Here is a 21,780-nt window from a genome sequence, read left to right as displayed (position 1 = left end):
ATAGTCATTAATTAATAAAATGTGATCGAAACTGTACGAGATCAAAGCTCTAAGTGAAGTTTTAGTTTTATAAATTGTTACACTAGATATTTATTTATAAGATATTTATAAATATTGCGTATATATTTATAAATATTATGCTAGATATTTATAAATATTACGCTAGATATTTAATTTTTAAACATTTAAGTATGGAACTATTGAAGTGTTGCAAGTTTTGATATTTTATTACACGGACTTTTATGCAATTCAAAGTAAAAGTTTTAGTTAAGTGAAGTTTTTATCAAGTGGACCCTAAAAAACAGTACAAGTTAGCAAATGTTTTGACTTAACCAGGCTACAATTAAGTGGGTCATATAAAGTTCAACTGGAATTTAAAAATAAACGTGCTGAATTTAGCTTTCAAATAGAAGAAATAAATCATTTTTGCACTTCAATGTTTAATTTGAACTTATACTGCATAAATTAAAATTAAAGTACTTCGCACATAAATTATTACTAATATAACTTCTTTATTTTACAATATGCAAACTCTACTGTTTAAACATATTTTGACTTCAGCAAAAAAAATTTACTAAAAATATTTTCTATAAAATCAACTTATAATTTTCTCCCTCACATGTTTTTCACACGAGCGCAATTTTTTACTCTTATAACAAAACGAGTAAGCGCTGTTTGTTGTGCCCGAAAGGCCATTTATAGGCGTGTTTCACGTGCACTGAGGGATTGCTCTTGCTTCATCACAAGGCGTAATATGTATATATATATATATATATATATATATATATATATATATATATATATATATATATATATATATATATATATATATATATATATATATATATATATACCCAGGAAAAAAGTTTTATAGAATTTTTATAAACTTTTGGAACATATGGTTTATAGAAAATCTATAGAATTCTATAGAATTTCTATAGAATCTCTGTTAATTTCTATAAAAATTCCAATAGAACTTTTTTTTCTACTTTTTTTTCTATAGAAAAAAAAGTTTTATAGCAATTTCTAAAGAAATTAATAGACATTCTATAGAAATTCTATAGAATTTCTATAGATCATATGTTCCAAAAGTTTATAGAAATTCTATAAAACTTTTTTTCCTGGGTATATATATATGTGTGTATATATATATATATATATATATATATATATATATATATATATATATATATATATATATATATATATATATATATATATATATATATATATATATATATATATATATATATATATATATATATATATATATATATATATAAATATATATATATATATATATATATATATATATATATATATATATATATATATATATGTAGATATATATATATATATCTACATATATATGTGTTTATATATATCTATATATATATGTGTTTATGTATATATATATATATATATATATATATTATATATATATATATATATATATATATATGTATGTATGTATGTATATGTATATATATATATATATATATATATATATATATATATATATATATATATATATATATATATATATATATATATATATATATATATGTATATGTATATATATGATATATGACTATTTTGTGACTTCTTGAACTGCAAGCTGCTGCATAGCTTACTGATAATTGTTTGTATTGTATATTTGGTCAGTAAACCAATGATACATCCACCTGTAAGAGATAAATCTGTAAACGTGGTGTAGTTAGTCACTTCTTTCTGGTAGAAGAAAAAATGCCAAAAGAACTGGTGTTTCTCAGAAATTTCATCTTGCATTATATAATTTAGGTATTTTCTGAAACTTCACTTTAGGAAATACTCTAGATTCTTCAAAAAAGCAAAATACCTGAGTCAAATGAAATAAAATTTCATATCATCACCCCATCCTTCTGTTTCAGTAACAACTTCTTTACCATTTCTAAAGTTCTTTGGGATAAATAGATATTCGAGGTTGAGCAACATGTTGTTTTCTTCAATTTTTTCATCCACCCACAAAGGGCTCAGTCATGAACATAATGATGACCAATGAATTGTGTTTCTTATAGTTTCTTTTCCATAATATATCTTTGTAACTGACTGAAAATCTTATTCCTTCTTTCAGTGATTACATTTATAGTGTTCACTACAATCATCTTTATACTCCTCTATAAATTATATTCATTGAGAATTGCTATTATACCTCTAACAACTTTCTGCTTTTCCATCTGATAGATCTAGTGCTTGTAACTTATATTTGTTTATTTTTCAACACTAACACTTGATAATCTTGGTTACTAATACGTCAAAGTGCAGTGACCAGCTTTTTAAATGTAGTGTTTTCTATATTAGTAGTTTTTGATTGTAGTTTTGGTTTGCTGTAGTTCTTACTGGTACTTGTGGACTGTTCTTCTGATTCTTCATACTCTTGATTGATTGATGGCTTCTGCATTATGTGACTCAAATTTGTAAGGTGGCGTTATTGCTGAATTAGACTTCAAAGGCATTTTTCTTCTTTTAGATGAATAGTTTTTGAACTAGCAGCCTTCCCAGTGCTATACCTGACCTGTTCTTTGCTTTCAATCTGAAGATGATAAAAAAGTTTTTTCCCACTGCAGAGCCATTCATCATCTTTTTTTATGGTTTTAAAAACCTCATTCAGTGGATCATTTTCTTATGGTTTTGTATTTTCTTTGTTTTTCACATTTCTTTTCTTTACCCATTCTTGCTTTCTTGCACTCTATAAACTTTCCTTGATTTTCATTTAAACATTTTGGCATTGTTAAAATGTTAAATTTCATTAAAATAGCTGTTAAGAAGTACTTCTTGTAATTATTATTATATTACAAAATTTATTTTAAGGAGTTTTTTTTTTTTTTTTTTTTTTTTTTTTTTTTTTTTGTTATTCACCTCCTAGTTAGAAGTTAAAAAATTTTGTACCAATGAAATTGAGTTAAAATAAGATTGTATTTAAATCAATAATACTATTTTTATACACTTATATCTAAGTTAAAGCAACTAGCTTTTGTGTAACTCTCTGACTTTATTTTGTTATATTTTATGTTTTTGTTTTATTTTATGTTTTTGTTTTATTTTATGTTTTTGTTTTATTTTATGTTTTTGTTTTATTTTATGTTTTTGTTTTATTTTATGTTTTTATTAGACTTTATGTTTTTTGTTAGACTGGAGGCCACAAAGAAGCATAAAATTATGCAGTTGGGGAGCAGAAGAACCAGGTGTATTAGGATCTTATGAGTGGGCTGATGTAAGTAGTTACATAAAATTTTACAAGTAATTTAATTTTTTTAAAACTATTTACATATTAAAAAAAAAAAATCTTCCTACATTTATTTTTATTTTTTATTGGATTAGTTTTTTTACATGTTTTATATTTATACTGTATTTATATATATAAGCTTTTTTCTTAGATGTATGGTTATAAATGTATTATATTTTTACTGTATTTATATATGTTTTTAAATGTGTATATACACATGTAGGATTATAAACTTTTGACACTTTTTCGTTTTTTAGGTGAAATTTTGTTTGAAAGTAAATAAAAAGTCACTTATATATTTTACTTACTTTTAAAAAATAGGCCACGCAGGATGGCTCTTAAATTTCACACAGGCTCTTATATATCAGAAAAATAATTTCTCCAAAAGTATATCAACCTGGGTCTCAAAAAAACAAGAATCTCTTATATTCTCCAAAATCTTTAAAAAAATTAAAAATCTTTAAAAAAATTAAAAATCTTTAAAAAAATTAAAAATCTTTAAAAAATTTTTTACTCTAAAGTGTCATTAAAAAATGATCTTTTTTTTATCAATTTTTTTTTTAAACATTTTTTTTTTTAAATACTGTTTTTATTATTCAATTTAAAATCAAACCATCACAGATTCTCCTTAATCTAGAATTATAATAATCTGCCACCAGCCATACCAGATTTATCTCCACTAGATTTTTTAATCAAAAAAATCTGTTAAAAGTCAGAAAAATCACAAATAGCTTGAAAAAAGGTTTACGATTTGTAAACAAATAAAGGACGAAAAAAGGACTGTTAACAGTTAGCATAGACATTGTTTTGAACATTTGGTAAAATAAATAACTAAATAAGCTCTTTTTTGTTTTTGGTTTTATGGGAATATATATATATATATATATATATATATATATATATATATATATATATATATATATATATATATATATATATATATATATATATATATATATATATATATATATATATATGTATATGTATATGTATATGTATTTGTATATGTATTTGTATATGTATATATATATATATATATATATATATATATGTGTATATATATATATATATATATATATATATATATATATATATATATATATATATATATATATATATATATATATATATATATATATTCCTACTGTTTGTAGTAACTAACTTCAGGAAACTAATTAAATTTATTGTTTTTTTAAAAAACCATTCTGAATTTTTTATTTTTATTTTTTTACTGTAAAACATGCATGAAGTGTTGCTACATCAACTATCTTATAGCCTGCTGCTACAAGGCAGTGTTGCTGCACATATATATAATAGCTATACTGATGATTTCTAAATATTTTTTTGTAATAATTTAAATATATTTTTAGGAACACAGACAATTTCTCATGAATAATGTTGTTTTGTATATTAATGTTGATATGGCTGTTGAAGGTTTTTATTTTTATTTTTTTATATTTAAAAAGTTAATATTTAAATAAACAAGTTTACCTTTTTTTTTCTAGGTAATTTCAGTGTTCGCTTACGAGCTTTGGATTATTATGCTAAGAATGTTTATGATGCTTCTAAAAATGTATGAATTCTTTTCGAGACCATTTCATTATTTTACACGTTACAAATTTTTTTCAATTCTTATATCTTTGAATAAATTTAATTATTTTTAATATTTTGATCTTTTTTAACCTTTGAATTAACTTGATTTGTTAGTTCATTCTTATTAGAAGTTAAATTTTATTAGAAGTTAAAAAAGTTATGATATTAGAAAAATTGTTTCATAAAAAGTTCGTAAATATGGAAATGAAATTGAGTCTCATTTTGTTTATATTAGAATCAACAGTAGTTAATGCAACGTAGCTTTTATATAGTAATCTCTTTTAGATTTACTAATTTTGCTAATTCACATTTAATTATTCACAAATCACTTTTGTTCTAACTTAATAAATGTCTTACAAATTTATTAAGTTGGAAACCAAATTTTACACTGAGTTAAAGTTGAACAATTTTTTCCTTTAATTTTTATTTAAAATAGTGTACTTAAAAATTTAAACTTTAAATTATTACTTTAAGTTATAATTATTATTGTTTAATTTGATTTAAGATTTAAATAATATTCAAGTCTAGGATCATCATGATCACCCTAATTCTTACTTTTTTCCTAGTTCATCAGACTTGACAAATTTAAACTATTTTTTAGACTTTTAGATAAAATTTCTGATCAAATTGACCATGCCCTTTTTTCTTTACCTGTCTGCCAATATTGTTGTTATTAGTGACTTTAATGCTCATCATGCTGTATGACTTGCTCTAACACCACTGACCCTACTGGGACTAAAATCCATAATTTTCTTTGTTTCTCCATCTCTTACTTAGATAGTTAACTTTGTGAATCATTTTCCAGACTTGATTTGCATCTTGTCTCTGACCCTATATTAAGTTCAGTTTCTCCTTGTTCTCCTTTAACTGGTTCTGACTATGCAATGATCTCTATAAATCTTTTATTTTGTACTTCTTCTGAATCACCTTATCATTGCACCACTTACTACTACCCTAAAAATGACTGTGATTCTTTTCATGATTTTCTTCTCTTTATCGTGCTTGCCATTTTCTTACTTCTGATTCCATTCTTTACCTTTAAAAATTTCTTATTTGCTCCGGTATAGGCTGTTTTCATTTTTGGATTAGTTTTTCTAATGATGCTCTTCTTCTTTAGACAAGGTCCAAAAACACATTGTAAACATTGTTGGACCTGCTTTATCTGCCAAGCTTGATCTTGTTTTTTTTAAAGTTTAATCTAACATTAGTAAAATATTTGAAAAAGCCATACAACAAACTTTATAGCTTTCTTGACAAGAACCATACCGATGTATATCTCTCAATACATCAGTATGGATTTTGTAACAAACACTCCACAACTCATGCACTTATTTTTATCAAGCTTGAGCCTCTCTCATTGTTGTAAAGTCCTATAAAAGTTTTTAATTGTCTTGTTTTTTACCTAACATTTTAACCCATTAGAACTCTCTCTTATCTTCATGTTTTCCTCACTCATATAACCTACAACTTTTTGTCAAGCTTTCTGTCAACTGATGCCCTGCTCATTGACTCTATTCTTTGTTTTCTTATAAGTCCTAACTTAATTGCTTGCAGCTTTGTTGAGAGTAAATTAGAATTTGTTTTTGTTTTTTTTAATTGTTTTTTTGTTTCCTGCATAGGATGATAAATGCTGGATATTTTCCACTCTATGTATGGGTTTTTGTTTGCTATTAGGCCACCTAAGATTAAAATCAATCAAATCCCCCAAGCCTTAGCATTAATTTTATTTTCTGTACAAATCTTATATACTATATATTTTGTTTATATTTTCATAAACTTATATACTATTTATAAGAAACTTGTTTTCTCATACAGTTTTTGTAAATATAAATTCAGATATTACAAGAGCTATACTTTTATAAAAAAGTTATTTTAGCTTACTTTGCCATTATACTTGCAACAAATATTGCGTCTATCAAGTGATAAAATCAATCATATCAAAACAAAAAAATTTTTAAAATTGGCACTAAATTAGTTAAAAGTTGAGTTAATATGCTTTATTATTTAGCTAAATAGAATAATGGTTTAGCTAAATTAAATATTTAGGTTTCATTTGTTAACTTTGTTTTTTGAATTAAAAGAAATATATTTCATTTTTTGAATTAAGTGGCAAAAATTTTAAAAGCTTATGGCTTTGAATTACCAGTTATCATTGTTTTATACTGAAGTTGCCACTATTTTTTCTGAACAAATGAATCATAAATCTGATTAACAGCATTATTATATGCAAATATACAATTTGTGTATAATAATATAAATATATAGTAAATTAAATAGTATTTACAAATACATCTTTGTTAGGTAATATATATTTTTAATATATAAACATCTCTATTTGCTAACTTTATGCTTAAGTCTTAACAAAAACTTTTATCACTTTTTTATCATTTAGAACAGTAAGAATCTTGAATCTGATCTTTGTTTTGTGACAGCTTAGGGCCTGCAGTGGCTTGTGAGTTTTGAACTCAAATATTTACTGCCAACAGTTATTTCAATATTGTTGATGATCCTATATTGTTGAACACTTTTACTGAGTCCCTTCCTTATGTCTTCTCAGATTATCATTCATTGCTAACCTCGTATAGAAATCATATATTCAACCTACTGTAATTTTAACATCTGTTAAAGTTGCTCTTTATCATGCCTGGCATTTCCTTACTCCCTATTTCATTCCCTATCTATAAATCTCTAAATGCCAGTATATAATGTATAAATAAAAATATATTGTTATTATAAATCTCTTATTACTTATTTTCTAAATCTCTAAACTTATTTCTATCTCTATAAATCTCTTGTTACTGTAAGGAATACTGTTGTTATATTTATGAACTGGTATTATGAACTGATTTTTTTTTATTTTCTTCCAAACAAAGTCCCCTAGCTTCTAAGCTTCAGCCTCTGTTTCAATCTCATAATAATATGTGCATATTTTTCAATTTTTTATGTATACTATTGCTGCTTATCAAATGAACTAACATATCCGGTTCCATTAACCAAAACGCAACCATAAATTACTTGTCACTCAGCAAATTGCATGTTTTTTACCATGTAATGTCTGTTCCTTTATGCTATAAAAACTTAATGATCTTAATGTTTTCTTAAATCTCAGCAATTACAGTTTTTAAAGTCTTCTGTCGTTTTTTTGCTCTTTAACAATATTCTTTGTTTTCTAGTAAAGCTTAAATAATTGGTTGCTTGCAACCTTGTTGGGAGTGAATTAGTTTTTATTTTATTTTTTATTTTATACATCTTCGCTTCCAGCAAGGCTGCAAGCAACCACTAATTAGAGTTGGAAGTTAATGGAAGATAACAATTGACAGATGACTTAAAGGATTGCAAATTATATGAATTAGGAAAGCAAGATAAAGGAAGCGAATTCCAAAGAACTAATGTTCAAGGAAAAAAACTAGAGGAATAGGAGTTTTTGGAGCAATTAGGAACAGTCACAGAAAAAGGATGAGACTTAATTGAATGACAAGTAACACGAGAATGAGTTTTAGTAAATGGCACAAGAGATGCTAGCTCTTTAGAGCAGTGTCCATTAAAGTATTTGTAGAAAAGAGAAAGAGAAGCAACATTACAAAAATGTGATAATGGTTGGAGGTTGGCTGCATGAGCAGGTCCAGCTATGCTTGCAATGCATTTTTGCACCTTGTCTAAAACAGAAAGGACATCATTAGAAGATCCGCCCCAGATATGGCAATAGTATTTCATACAAGACCGGATTTAAGATTTATCAAATGTCGAGCTCGATAAAGAGATGCAATCTTAGCAGATGCTAATTTTGCAACTGATTTGATATATGGTTTCCAAGAAAGATTGGAAGTAAGAGTTAATCCTAAAAGATAAAGGTTAGATGACTCATCGAGTACATTGCCTTTCATAAATATAGGGAGATCTAAATTATTGCAATAATGATTGGCTGAAAAAAATTGAGTTTTATCTGAATTAAAGTTCACCAGCCACTGTGAGCCCCATCCTGTAGCAGAAGTGAGATCCTTTTTAAGCTCAAATGTCCCCTCCAAGCAACCAGAGAGTGTTGGATTCTTATCATGACAAGAATAAATGGTAGTATCATCAGCGAACAATGCCACCTTAGATGTGAGAATATCTGGAAAATTGTTAATGTAAATTAAAAAGAGTATAGAGCCAAGGATAGAACCTTGAGGAACCCCTGAAGTTACAGAATAAGAAGAAGAGTGCTGTCCATCGAGGACAACTTTTATACTACTATTGGAGAAAAAAGATTCAATAATCTTAAAGATGTTACCAGATACATCATATGAAGAAAGCATATGGAGAAGACCATCATACCAAACTTTATCAAAAGCTTTTGAAATGTCAAGAGCGATGGCCTTAACCTCTCTACCTTCTAATGCACAATAAAACCTATCTGTTATTACTGTTAGCAAATCAGCTGTTGAAAGAGAAGATTGAAATCCATATTGATGATCAGAAAGTAAGTTATTAGAGTTAAAAACATTTATATTAAATATTAACTTAAAGTTCATCACTAAAGTACTACTAAAATTATTAAAATTTGACTGTAAAGTCTTATATAAACATTGACTTCATTTTTGAAAATTTTATTGTCATATGATAGTTTGCAGTCATATTCTAAATTATCATTTATATGCTGCTGTGCAATTAATTGGTCACATATTTTCTAAATTTTTTTTTTACACATTAAAGACAAGTGTTTCTAATTTTTTATGTTGACTTAAATTGCCAATGTACTATATTTGGACATAAATAAATGTTGTCATAGTTATAAACCATATAAATTTATATATTTGAATCCAGTCATAGTGTGAACAATAATTGTTGAGTGGTTAAAAAAAATTAGTCAGTAACTTAGCATAACTCAATATAGTATGCAATAACTTACAGTATGTCATATTTACTTACAGTATATCATATTATCAGGCCTTGTTAAGAAGTGTTACACCATGTGAATTTTACCTACACGTTTAGCTGTTTATGTTACTCCAAAACTTTTTACAATTAGATTATTTAAACAATCTTTTAAAATAGTTTATGCAGAAAACATAACTTCTAAAATAGTTTATACATTAAAGATGAAATTGATTGTAGTAAAAAAAACACTTTACCGCAATTGTGAAATTTTTTTTAGATAAAAAAACAGATAAGTTAATTATAAATATTTTAATTTATAATTAACTTATCTGTTTTTTGTAACACCCAATGTAATTTACAAGGTAAAAAGAAAAATAAGAAAGTTATTTCCAGTGATTTTTACTTCAGAATTTTTTCTTCAAGAATATCTTTGAAAATTCCCCTTTGCTCTTTAGCATTCCAGCACTCTATCGCATATTTCAATGTTTGTTCAACATTGGGGGGAATTTCACTTTTGGAAGGTGCAATTTTTATCTTCTTTTTATTTTGAATCAAATTTTCAAAATCTAACATCTGAAAACAGCATAGTTCCTGGACATCATCAATAAGCGAATGTTGAAACAAAGGGCGTTCTAGCTGTGAACAGATAATGTCTGCAGTTGATCTATTATTCAGAAACAAGTTTAATTTATTTTGTCCAATACTTTCCGAAATTTTCTTGATTCCAAATAGAGAACCCACATAGTTCCTACTGTGTTTTGAGACATTCAAAAACAACTTTGGCACACTACTTCCATTTATATCTAGCTTTTTCATCAAAGCAGAATTATTTCCACGTAGCTCCATACCATAAGTTAAAGTAGGGACTGCCAATGATTTATATATATAGGAAATAGAATTTGGGTGGGCAAGTCAGATTTCAGATTGAATAAGAGTTTGAACAACAGCTCTAAAGTTTGAGATTTTTCCATCAACATTTGTATGACTGAGTGAAGCAAAAATTGAATGTTCAGTATCCCATGTGAATCCCAAATGTCTAAGTTTATTCTGAAAATTTTTGTTATTACCAGAAATTGTTATCGTATTGGTTTGTATTTGTGCTTTACCTGAAATCAATAACTCAGTTTTTCGGCATTTAGTTTAATACAATTAATATTACAGTAAATGTAGTATGTTTTTATAAGCTTTTTGAGACCAGAGAGGGTAGAGCTTAAAAGTATGATATCATCCGCATATGGTACCACACCAGTAAAGTTACCTTATATAGATGTGCCGACAACACCTTGATTTTTAATATTTTCGAGAAGACTTTCAGTGTAAAGGTTATAGAGGTGAGGCAAAAGAATCGATTCTTGTCTTCTTGTCTTAGAAGAAAAGAGTTTGACTTGCAACCTTGATATAAGACTGTTGCGTTACTGTTGTTATATAACAAAGAGATAGTGTTAACTATACAGAGTAATAATTTTTTATCAAAATATAAGTAAAATAAATTTTTTTCTACTTTCTGTTTTTAAAAATTTTTTAATTTAAATTTTTTGTTAATATTCAAATTAAATTTATTATTAAGTAATAATAAATTTAAGTTTATTTTATAAAAATTAATTTAAATTTTTTTAGAAATTTAAAAAGCTCCGTTTTACAATTCTTTTTTAACGTTTAAAATTTTGAAACATTTAAAAAAAAAAATTTTTTTATCTAATTTAATTTTAGTTACTTTTTTATGTTTGTTTTACATTTAGCTATTTTTGTCTATTTATAATTTTATTTTTTATTAATTAATTTATTTTTTAATAATTTATTTCTTATTATTTATTATTTATAGCTTCAATCGATAAATTTGTTTTATCTCGTTACAAAAGTGCTTGATGTTTATGACTGTATTTAAAAGCATTGCAGGATAAACCATAATCAAGCCTGTAGGCAAAATTAATATAAAGAATTTTTTTATTAAACTTTATTTTTAGTAAACTTTTTATGTAACAAATTTATGAAAAAATGGTTTTTTTAGTAATGAAATTGTTTATTAAAAGTTTTTCATTATCATTAAAAATCAACAAAAAAAAAAAACTAAATTATGAGAAAACAAGCATAAGAAATAAATAAGAAATTAATAAGCGTAAGTTTAAATAAGAATAAGTTTTTTAAAATAAAGATATTTTTTTAACTTACAGTATATCATATGTACTTAGACCATATCATACTATCATAACATATGTGCATTACATATGCTTTACTGTTTCAGTTTAGTTTTTTATTAATACTTTTATTAATTATATTATTAATATTTACATATATATACATATATATATATATATATTATTATTATTATTATTATTATTATTATTATTATTATTATTATTATATTATATATAAATATAGTGTATTTTATTAATACTTATAAATACCATTTAAGAGAAAAAATCAAAATAATGTTCAATATTTATCAAAAACAAAAATATTTTGTTATTTTGCCTTCTAATTTTTTTAGCTTGCTTCAGCTGATGATCCAAATAAAACTTTGTATCAAGATTGGATTGAGAAGTCTGCACAACTGCTAAAGAAGCCATTATCAGATGTTAAAGAACCAAAGTAAACCATTAAATTTTTAGCAACAGGGTAACATAAAATGGTGCAGGGTGGTGAAAATGAAAGATTTGTTACACCACTTGTAACTTCTGGTTTTATGTTGAAATCACAAAAAGTTCATTAAAGCTTTTAAATTACTTTTTATATGCATTAGTAATTATGGAATTCTCAGTTAAGTTAAATGTCAAACCGACATTATTGATTGAAAAAAGAAATAACATCATATTTAAAATTATTAAATTGTTATAAAAACTAATAAAATGGAATTGAGATACTTTCAACAACTTGTTTTTAACATGTGATTAAGAACATGAGTATCGCTGTAATTGGTTGAATTATGGATAATTTTAAATCGATTTTAAAAGGATTGGGGAATTCACTATGTGAATTGCTCGATCCTTGCACAATTTAAATAAATGAAAATTTGTGTGGCTTGGATGACTGTCTAAGAATATGAAGACAGAAAATGCAACATCAATTCATTTTCAATTCTTTGAATATAATCTTTAAAGGATTATTAGTTTTGTCATCCAGATTCAGTTTGAGTGAACAAATAATTGCCATTGACAGTTCTAGAAGCATATGCAAGATCTTCATTGTGTAAACTTTTCTTTTAAAATAACCTGGGTTTTTAACATAGAACCATTAGCTCCAAAGCATTAGCAGACAGTAATATTTTCTGTAGGACTTGATGAATATAATGATTTATATTCATCAAATTTAAGGATATAAAGTTAATCATTCTTTTCTAAAAAAATTTGAAAATTGTCAAAAAATCTCCTAATTCTGCTGATTGGAACCATTGCTGCTGCTCTTCTAATAGGTTAAGGGGTATGAAGAACTATTCCAGGGCTTATATTGAATGATTAACTAATTGTTATTTTTCAAATTCAGTAAACACATTTTTAGAACCAGTTTTCTTCAGACTTTCTCTATGTTTCTTTAAATGCCAACTAGTTCGTTACTAGCTCTCCACTAGTGGTCACTCTGGTGTCATACTTTTTGAGCTACTCTACTAGTCACTCTGGTGTCATACTTTTTGAGGCAGCATAAACCGATAAGGTTTTCTCAGAAATTTTTTGCAAGGCCTCTTGCATAGAAGCAGCTTCATATTTTTTATATTTTGTGATACAACTGCAATTGTTGCTGCTTCTTTTTCACAAAAAACCAATTCATTATTTTTATTATTTTAAAGTCTTTTATTAATTAAATAAACATATTCCCATCAAAAATATTAAATATAGCTATGTATTCTCAAATATTCATTACATCTAAGATAATGTCCAATAATTGTAGAATAAAATGTCAAACTTGAATCACCTCAAATTTTGTTTTACAGAGAAAAAATTCAATTTAACTATATAGTTAAATGATAAGTTTTTATATAGAATGGTTTTGTACAGTTTGTTTTTTATTTAGAATTTTTTACAGGTTTTGTGAGTCACAACATCTTATGTAATCTTCCATAAAAAAGGTTTCACTGCAAAAAATGTTTTTGCAATTTGTGCATTCTCATTTTTATTTGTTTCTAGATTAAAATTTATATAAAAAAAATCTCTGTTACATCTTAAAATAGTTAAAAATTCATAACTAATTTTTAAAACCTCTTAAAGGTTTGATAGTTACTTTACATTAATTGTTATTGTTATTTATCGTTTATTAATCATTTTTTTATTGTTTATTAAAAGGAATCTGAATTTATTTAAAAAAAGATTGATATAGGTTTTTCCTATGGAGCACATAATTTTATGCTTCAGTCAACCCCTTTCCAACCTAATTATGAGGGGCAACAAGTTGATAAAATATTTTTTTGTACTTTTCTTAACTAGACTTATATTCATCGATAAATTTCAAGTTTTATAGTATTATCTCTCAGCGTTCAAAAAAGACCATATAAAGTTTAAACCCTCCTCTATTTGAGGGGGTTACAAATTTTATATGGTTTGTTAATTCATCTCCCCAAGGCCCAGAAAGCCACTACAGACAAGGAGGCTACTTAATTGTGGTTATAACCCTCTTTCAACTCTATAACTCGGAAACACGAACCTTAATGAACAAGGCCGCTGCACGGAGAAACAAGTTGAGATAGTTAGCTTCCATGTCTGGAAGATCTCAACTTGTTTCTCCGCACCAAAAATTGCTGGATCTTTAGAGATGTTTTTTAATATTTATAAAATAACATCTCCAATGTTTAAACTTTAGAGATTTTTTAAAGTTTAAAATTTAGAGATATTTTATAAATATTAAACAGCAGTGGTGAACAGCATTTATAAGAAGTTATTTTACGTCACATTTTTATTTATTCATAAATTTTTATTTCAAGAAACGATATGATTACATCAGGAAGTGATTATAAAGCATTGTGGCATCTTTATGGCGTTGCTAGTGGTGACTTTCGTTATTATTTTAGTAGAGTAAGCAATTTTTTCATTTATAATACGAGTTGTTTGAGAGAAATTTATTGAAAAAAATTTGTTTGTTTTATTAGATTGATTATCCATTGCTCTCTCAAAATGCGCAATATCATACACGCTACGAAAGCTTTGATTGGATGACCAAATTTGTTGATCCTTTTTTTAAGTATCACTTAACTATTGGTCGATTAATGCTCGGATCTGCACTATTAGCATCCGATAAAATCATTGTTCCTCTTTTTGTTGTGGATTATGTAAATCAAGTCAAGTTTTTTTTAAATAAATTTAACCAATCATATGCCACTATGCTTTCAAAGCAGGGAATTTCGTTAGGTTAGTGTAAAAGTTTCACGCAAGTTAACTAAATTCATTTGTTAAACGGTAATTTTTTTGCAAAATATTTTTAGACTTTGCTAAAGCAAAATCAGACGAACTCCTTCGTAAAGCAGTGGCATTTCAATTGTATGTGGATAGCTTAAACGAAAAAGATCTATCAAAGTAAGAGTTTCATTTTTTTTATGCTGAAAATATAAAAAACACAAAATAAGCTTTTAAATTTTTTTGTTATGATAAAAAATAAATCTCTAATATAAACCTTTCAATAATATCAAGGGTCTAGGTTTGAAGTGTGTGTATCCAATATAATCAAAAACAAATATAAAAATAATATGAAAGGTTAATATTTGAGGTAATTGTATTCAATATAAACCCTTTAATAATATAAATTGTCTATGCTTGAAGTGTGTGTATTAATGATTGTAATATCGTGTTTACCGGTAAATTGCTAATAGTTCGAAATTTGTACTGTTTAATTACAAAAATTTACCGATAACATGTTACAAGTTTTCTCTAGTTAAATCTACTCAGACTTACGCCCGCCTTACACCTGTAAAGTGGACGTAATGTCATGTGATTTGGAATAGGTAAAACGATTGGATCATCTTATTAGTTTTAATACATACATGAAAAAATAGTTATTGATACATTTTATATACCCTTTTAATCTCGCCTTTGTGGCGATATACAGTATCGGACAAAACGAGTGCAACCAAATAATGCTAATTTAGTTTCTTTATATAATAGTGCTTTCAATTTAGAGAAATAACTATGTAACTGTTTAGAGACTGTTTCTTCAAGAGCTGTTTCTTCAAGTTTTATTCATCACAAAGTTCATTATTTGTACACGAAAATTAATAAATTAATCAAAAGTATTAAAAAAAGTTGATTTCCTTCTGGACAAAACAAGTGCAACTCGACAAAATGTTGACCAAGCTGTATTTCGCTATCAATATTTCGCGGCAAATCCTTTGTTGTCGATCACAGCCTTGCATCTTCGAGGCATAGATTCGATCAGGTGATCAATGAAACTTTGTGGAATTGCTGCCCAGACCTTTTGGATTTGTTCAAACAGTTGATCCTTATTATGAACACCTTCACGATTAATTCTGCAGTTGACGATCTCCAACAGGTTCTCGATAGGGTTGAGATCCGGAGATTGAGGCGGCCAATCCATCACCGATAGGTGGTTGTTTCGAAACCACTGCTTGATTACTATTGCAGTGTGTTTCGGATCGTTGTCTTGCTGAAAAACCCATTTTATTGGCAAATTCCATTCAGCATGAGGTAACATAACATCTTTCAGGATATTTTTATACATGAAACGGTCCATTATTCCATCGTTTCGATGTATTGGACCTAGACCGTTAGCAGAAAAACAGCCGCAGACCATTACATTGCCTCCACCATGCTTCACGGTCTTATGACAGTAACGTAAATCGAGGCGTTTTCCGGCCGGTCGACGTACACGGCAAATGCCATCGCTCCCAATGATGTTGAACTTCGATTCATCACTGAACAGGACAGCTCGCCATTTCTGCACATTCCAGTCAATATGAGATGTAGCAAACAGGAGTCTTCTGGTTTTTCAGTGAAATCAGCGGTTTTTTTGCAGGGCGTCGAGAAAACATTCCGGCTTTAACAGCACGTTGTCTGATTGTTTGGTCCGATATAGGCAGCTCTAATTGCTTTTGTATCTCGACTGATGATATCCAGGGATCCTTCTTGATGGATCTGGCGATCATAGAATCCTCTCTAGAAGTGGTGGAACGCGGTCTTCCACCTTTGTTATCTGCTGCCGACTTCCCCGTAGAACGATATTTGGAACATAGTCTTGATACGGTCCATTTTTTCACGCGAAATTTATCACAAATACTTTTTTGTGACATTCCACTTACGTAATTGCCAATAATTTTCTTTCTTAGTTCCAATCCAAGACTGTCGGGAGCCATTGTTGCACTTGAAGTCATAAAAATAATAAAAATAAATAATCACGCTTCTCAAGGCTTACCGTGTTACATTTATCTTGTGATGATACAATAATGCTCTGTGGAACACAACGTCTTGGTTGGATGTGGACTGTATTGATGTAATGAAACACTTTTTGTATTTCACTTCTTGTATTGATGTTCTTCTATAAAACACTTTGATAAAACTCACTTTGATAAACTGTCTAGATAATACTGACTGATTGACTTCCATATACTGACTGAATTACATGAAGCATCGAAAAGAAGCATCTAGAATCTTCCAGAACAGGTTCACACAGGTTCATTTTAACTGACCAATTTACATGTCTCTTATATAGTAAAATGAACCTGTGTGAACCTGTTCTGGAAGATTCTAGATGCTTCTGGATGCGTCTGGATGCTTCTGAATGTTTCTGGATATTTCTGGATGTTACTGGATGCTTCTTCTGGAAACTACGGAAGCTTCTGCATGCTTCTGGAAACTTCTGGATACTTCCTTTAATTATTAAAAAACAGCCGTGACGTTGACACGGACCAGACTTAAGAAAATGAAACAAACCAAAAAGTTGCACTTGTTTTGTCCGCTGCAAAGTGGCACTTGTCAACGAAATTCTGCCTGTGTGCTGTCACCTGTCAGCTGATTGCTCATGTTATGGCATGCTATGACTCGAGCCTTCTGAGCTGTTTGCTGTGGTAGTATAGTTCGTTTTGTTTTTAAGACGTAAAATTAGGAACACTTTTTAGCATTGTTCGATGTTGGTTGCAAATGTTTTGTCCAATACTGTTTTTTGAAAATGCCTGCTGGCACCCCCTGAATATGTGGATTTAAAAATTTTTGAATAAAAAATGTTTTAAGGGGTTGCTACCGACCCTCGAACATTAAATAGTAGAGATGCTAAAAATATTCGGCAACACTTAATTATATTCAGGGCTCCGACCTGTTTTGTTGTAGTGCATAACTCTATGGGCATTTATAAATAGGTTGTGTCACAGCATACATTATTTGTTTTCTGATACACCAAATATTTTAACTATAGTTATGCCTAAAAGTTTCATACTCTTCAAACTTTCTTTATATGCGGTAGTGGTGTAATGGTAGAGCGCTCGTTTCATAAGTGAGAGGTTCCGAGTTCGATCCCCACCACGTCCCTGGTAGTACCGCGCTCAACTTGTTTCTCCGCGCAGCGGCCTTATTTGTCAAGGTTCGTGTTTCGGAGTTATAGAGTTGAGAGAAAGTTATACTACAAATAAGTAGCCTCCTCGTCAGTAGTGGCCTTCGCGGCCTTGAGGAGGTGAATTAATAAAACAAAAGAAAAAAAACAAAAAACCATTCAGAAAAGTTCAAAAAAACCAGCTCAGGTATACCTTGCACTTCTGAGGTAATTTCAGAAAATGCTATAAACTGAATAGAATAGTATAGAATAGTATAGAAAACTCTAAACTTATTAGAAATGTTATTTTCACGATAAACTGAACTTAAAGCATAGTTTAACTTTAATGGGAAAGACGATTAAACGATTGCCTTTTTCATTAAGTCGCCAAAGAATACTCGTGACATCACTATTAAATAGGTCCCTAATATTATTAAAAAAAAGTTTTTCAAAAGTATGTCCTGTTGGGTCTCCAACGAAGCAAAATTATATAAAAGTTTCAAAAATAATATTTATTTTACAGAAAAACATCGATAACAAAAATTATAATCAAAAAATCTTGTTAAATTCCCTTTTGTTTTTTTTTTGTTTTTTAGTTAAAAAACGTAATTTTCTGTTTACTAAAATCTAAAATAAAAATTTAGTTATAAAATGATTAATATTTTTGAAATTTTTATATAATTTCGCTTCGTTTTAGACCCTAAATGACGTACTTTTGAAAAACTTTTTTTATTTAATAATATTAGGGACCTATTAATGTTCGACGGTCGGTAGCAACCCCTTAAAATATTTTTTATTCAAAAATTTTTCAAATGCAGCATTTCTTTATTATATACAACATATTCAGGGGGTGCCAGCAGTCATTTTCAAAAAAAGTTGTTTTTAGAACCACCCTATTATATATCCCCACCCCTACCCCACCCCAGCCTCAAAAGTACGTTCGTACCTTTTAGGGGAGAGGGTTTAAGATGTACGTGCTTTATGGATTACCCCTTACCAAATAACTGATAAAAAATATAGGTAAATTTATAAAACCTAAAGTGTGCTTATTTACATTTGAATGACACACGAATCATTCAAATATATATATTTCTATATCTATGTATTTCCTTTAGTCCTTATGTTGTTCGAAAAATCAACGACAAAATAATACATTTTGAGAAAAATTTTCTAGTTCAAAATCTTATCAGACGTGTCGGTGTGGCGTAAGTAGATTTCTTTATAATCTAATTTGGGTAAGTGACTTTAATAATAAAAATGTGTGTTTCAATAAATATATTTTGTATAGCCACGTAGTATACGCCGACACCTCCTTTAAACTCAAAGATGAGAAGTTTCCTGGAATCGGAGAAGCTATATATTTTGCTTCAAAAAATACAACAGACGATTGGGATTCGGTTCGCAAACAAATCACTATGCTTGTTTGGTGTTTTGATACCGCTAATATATCTTTAGATTTAGATATTGTAAAATAATTTTTTTACTCAATTGTTTTTATAAATGTTATAATTTTTATTCTTTTCACATCAATGCACATACATACACACACACATAGAAATAAAGATAAAGATATATATTTTTTACTATTATATTTGTATGTTAAGCTAATAGGATGTTATAATAAAATAAAACTTCTTTTTGTATGAAAAAAACTAATAAAATTATTTTTTTTTTCAAATAATATTTTAAAGAATATCATTGCTATCAAATTATAGTATACAAAAACCGTTATAAAAAAAAAATAATAATAAATCATTTAATGTAGAAAAATTGGTTTTTAAAACGAGGTTGTTACATTACTGTAACCCTGATTTAGGCTGCTACCTTTAGGTGTACATGCTGTGTCTCCAGCGCGTTGAAACGCCGCTCTAATTCCGTTACAGAAGGACCTATTCAGTGATATTTACAAGGCTGATGCAATGAATAACTTGGTGATTAGTTATGCTTCCACTCTTGTCAATAGCACCATCCACAGAGAGGTGTAAAGAAATCTGAAAAATATTTTTTACGGATTTTTTTAGATAGGGTTTACGTTTTCCACCTAGGATTATTAAAAACTGGTAACTTGAAACATTTTAAATGTAAGGTCTAATTATATATGTCTGTATGTGGAAACCTCCATTTTATGGTTTGCATATCGCTAGTGAGGAAGTAAGGTTTTTTGTTTGTTATTTATTAAAATTATATAATTATACTTTAATATTTTTAAAAAACTAGAATAGTTCAACTTTTTTTTCCACCTTGAACTTGGGAGACAAAGGAATGATGGAAAAGAACTTCAGATTTTTTTTTTTCGATAAATTTAAAAATTTTATAATTAGTTAAATGACTTAAAAAGTTTATTGCCAAAAGAAAGGTATCAGCTTATATTTTCAAGAACTTGTAGTCAGTCAATTTTTATTAAGTGATCTACAGATCAAATTATAAAGATATTTAAAGTGTTTAATAATTTGTTTATTTAGATCCACAAGTTCTTTAAATGGTAATTTATTACAAATAAATTAATGTTATAACATTGTGATGTTCCTTAATAAAATAATCTTTCTTAACGTAAATTAAAGAAGATATAGTTTAGTTTTTTTAATCATCTAATGAAACAAATCGTTTAGCTTAAACTTGTTCAGTTTTTTTCTTGCTTCCTTTCAATGAGTGTCATGACTTGATTATTTCAAAAACATCTAACACAATGTCAAACAGGCTTGCAGCTAGCTATCTTTGTGCGAGATGGAGTAAGGCACTGAATGAACTGAACTGTCATTTGCTTCCTATCGAAACACAACTGCAACTTTATGGTAATCTCGAAACACCACTGCTACTTTATATATATATATAAATATATATATATGTATGTATATATATACATATATATGCATATATATACATATATATATATATATATATATATATATATATATATATATATATATATATATATATATATATATATGCATATGTTTATATATATGCATATATATAAACATATATATATACATATACTGACTATATTAGCTTACTTCCTGAAAATGATCTAAAGTTAGAAGAATTCGAAGAAGCAAAAAAATCATTAAAAAACAACAAAGCTTCTGGCGTCAATGATATTTCCAGTAATGCAGTACTAGATATCTTACCCTTTATAAAAGATCCTCTTTTTAATATTTTTAAACGAAAAATCTACAATAGACTCTACAAATATCTAACAGAAAACAAATTTTTAAGTGAATACCAGTGCGCTTTTCTAACAAATAATTCAACGGAACATGCAATCATAGACCTTATGAACAACATCAGCTCATCTTTTGATAAAGGACAGTTTGTATTGGGAGTCTTTATTGATCTTACAAAAGCTTTTGATACGGTCAACCATAACATTTTGATTGAAAAAATGAAAAAATATGGTATAAAAAACAAAACTACTGAATGGTTTACCAGTTATTTAAACAATAGGCAACAATGTGTCATAATCGACAATATTTTTAATTCAAAGCTATTAAAAATAAAATGTGGTGTTCTGCAGGGATCAATTTTTGCCCCTTTGTTATTCCTTATATAGATTAATGACCTTTCTAAGGCCTCTACAAATCTTGATTGGATAATGTTTGCAGATGATA

The 21,780-nt window shown here is 27.5% G+C and overlaps 1 protein-coding gene across 1 annotated transcript in view; it reads left to right on the top strand.

Moving 5' to 3' along the window:
• LOC101234710 (putative N-acetylated-alpha-linked acidic dipeptidase) overlaps positions 1-19,824 on the top strand; it is a 93,487-nt gene extending 73,663 nt beyond the window's left edge. The window contains exons 10-18 of the mRNA XM_065789020.1: positions 3,171-3,253; positions 4,636-4,699; positions 4,771-4,838; positions 12,204-12,304; positions 14,625-14,715; positions 14,790-15,048; positions 15,123-15,213; positions 19,288-19,377; positions 19,461-19,824. Of these exons, the coding sequence (XP_065645092.1) occupies positions 3,171-3,253; positions 4,636-4,699; positions 4,771-4,838; positions 12,204-12,304; positions 14,625-14,715; positions 14,790-15,048; positions 15,123-15,213; positions 19,288-19,377; positions 19,461-19,647 (1,034 nt within the window). The 3' untranslated portion in view covers positions 19,648-19,824. The remainder of the gene's footprint in view (positions 1-3,170; positions 3,254-4,635; positions 4,700-4,770; positions 4,839-12,203; positions 12,305-14,624; positions 14,716-14,789; positions 15,049-15,122; positions 15,214-19,287; positions 19,378-19,460) is intronic.
• The last annotated feature ends 1,956 nt before the right edge of the window (positions 19,825-21,780 follow it).

Source organism: Hydra vulgaris, chromosome 01 (genome assembly GCF_038396675.1).
Source record: "Hydra vulgaris chromosome 01, alternate assembly HydraT2T_AEP".
Classification (NCBI taxonomy): Eukaryota; Metazoa; Cnidaria; class Hydrozoa; order Anthoathecata; family Hydridae; genus Hydra; species Hydra vulgaris.
Note: the sequence above shows the minus strand (reverse complement) of the source record. Positions and strands in the feature narration are given on the sequence as shown.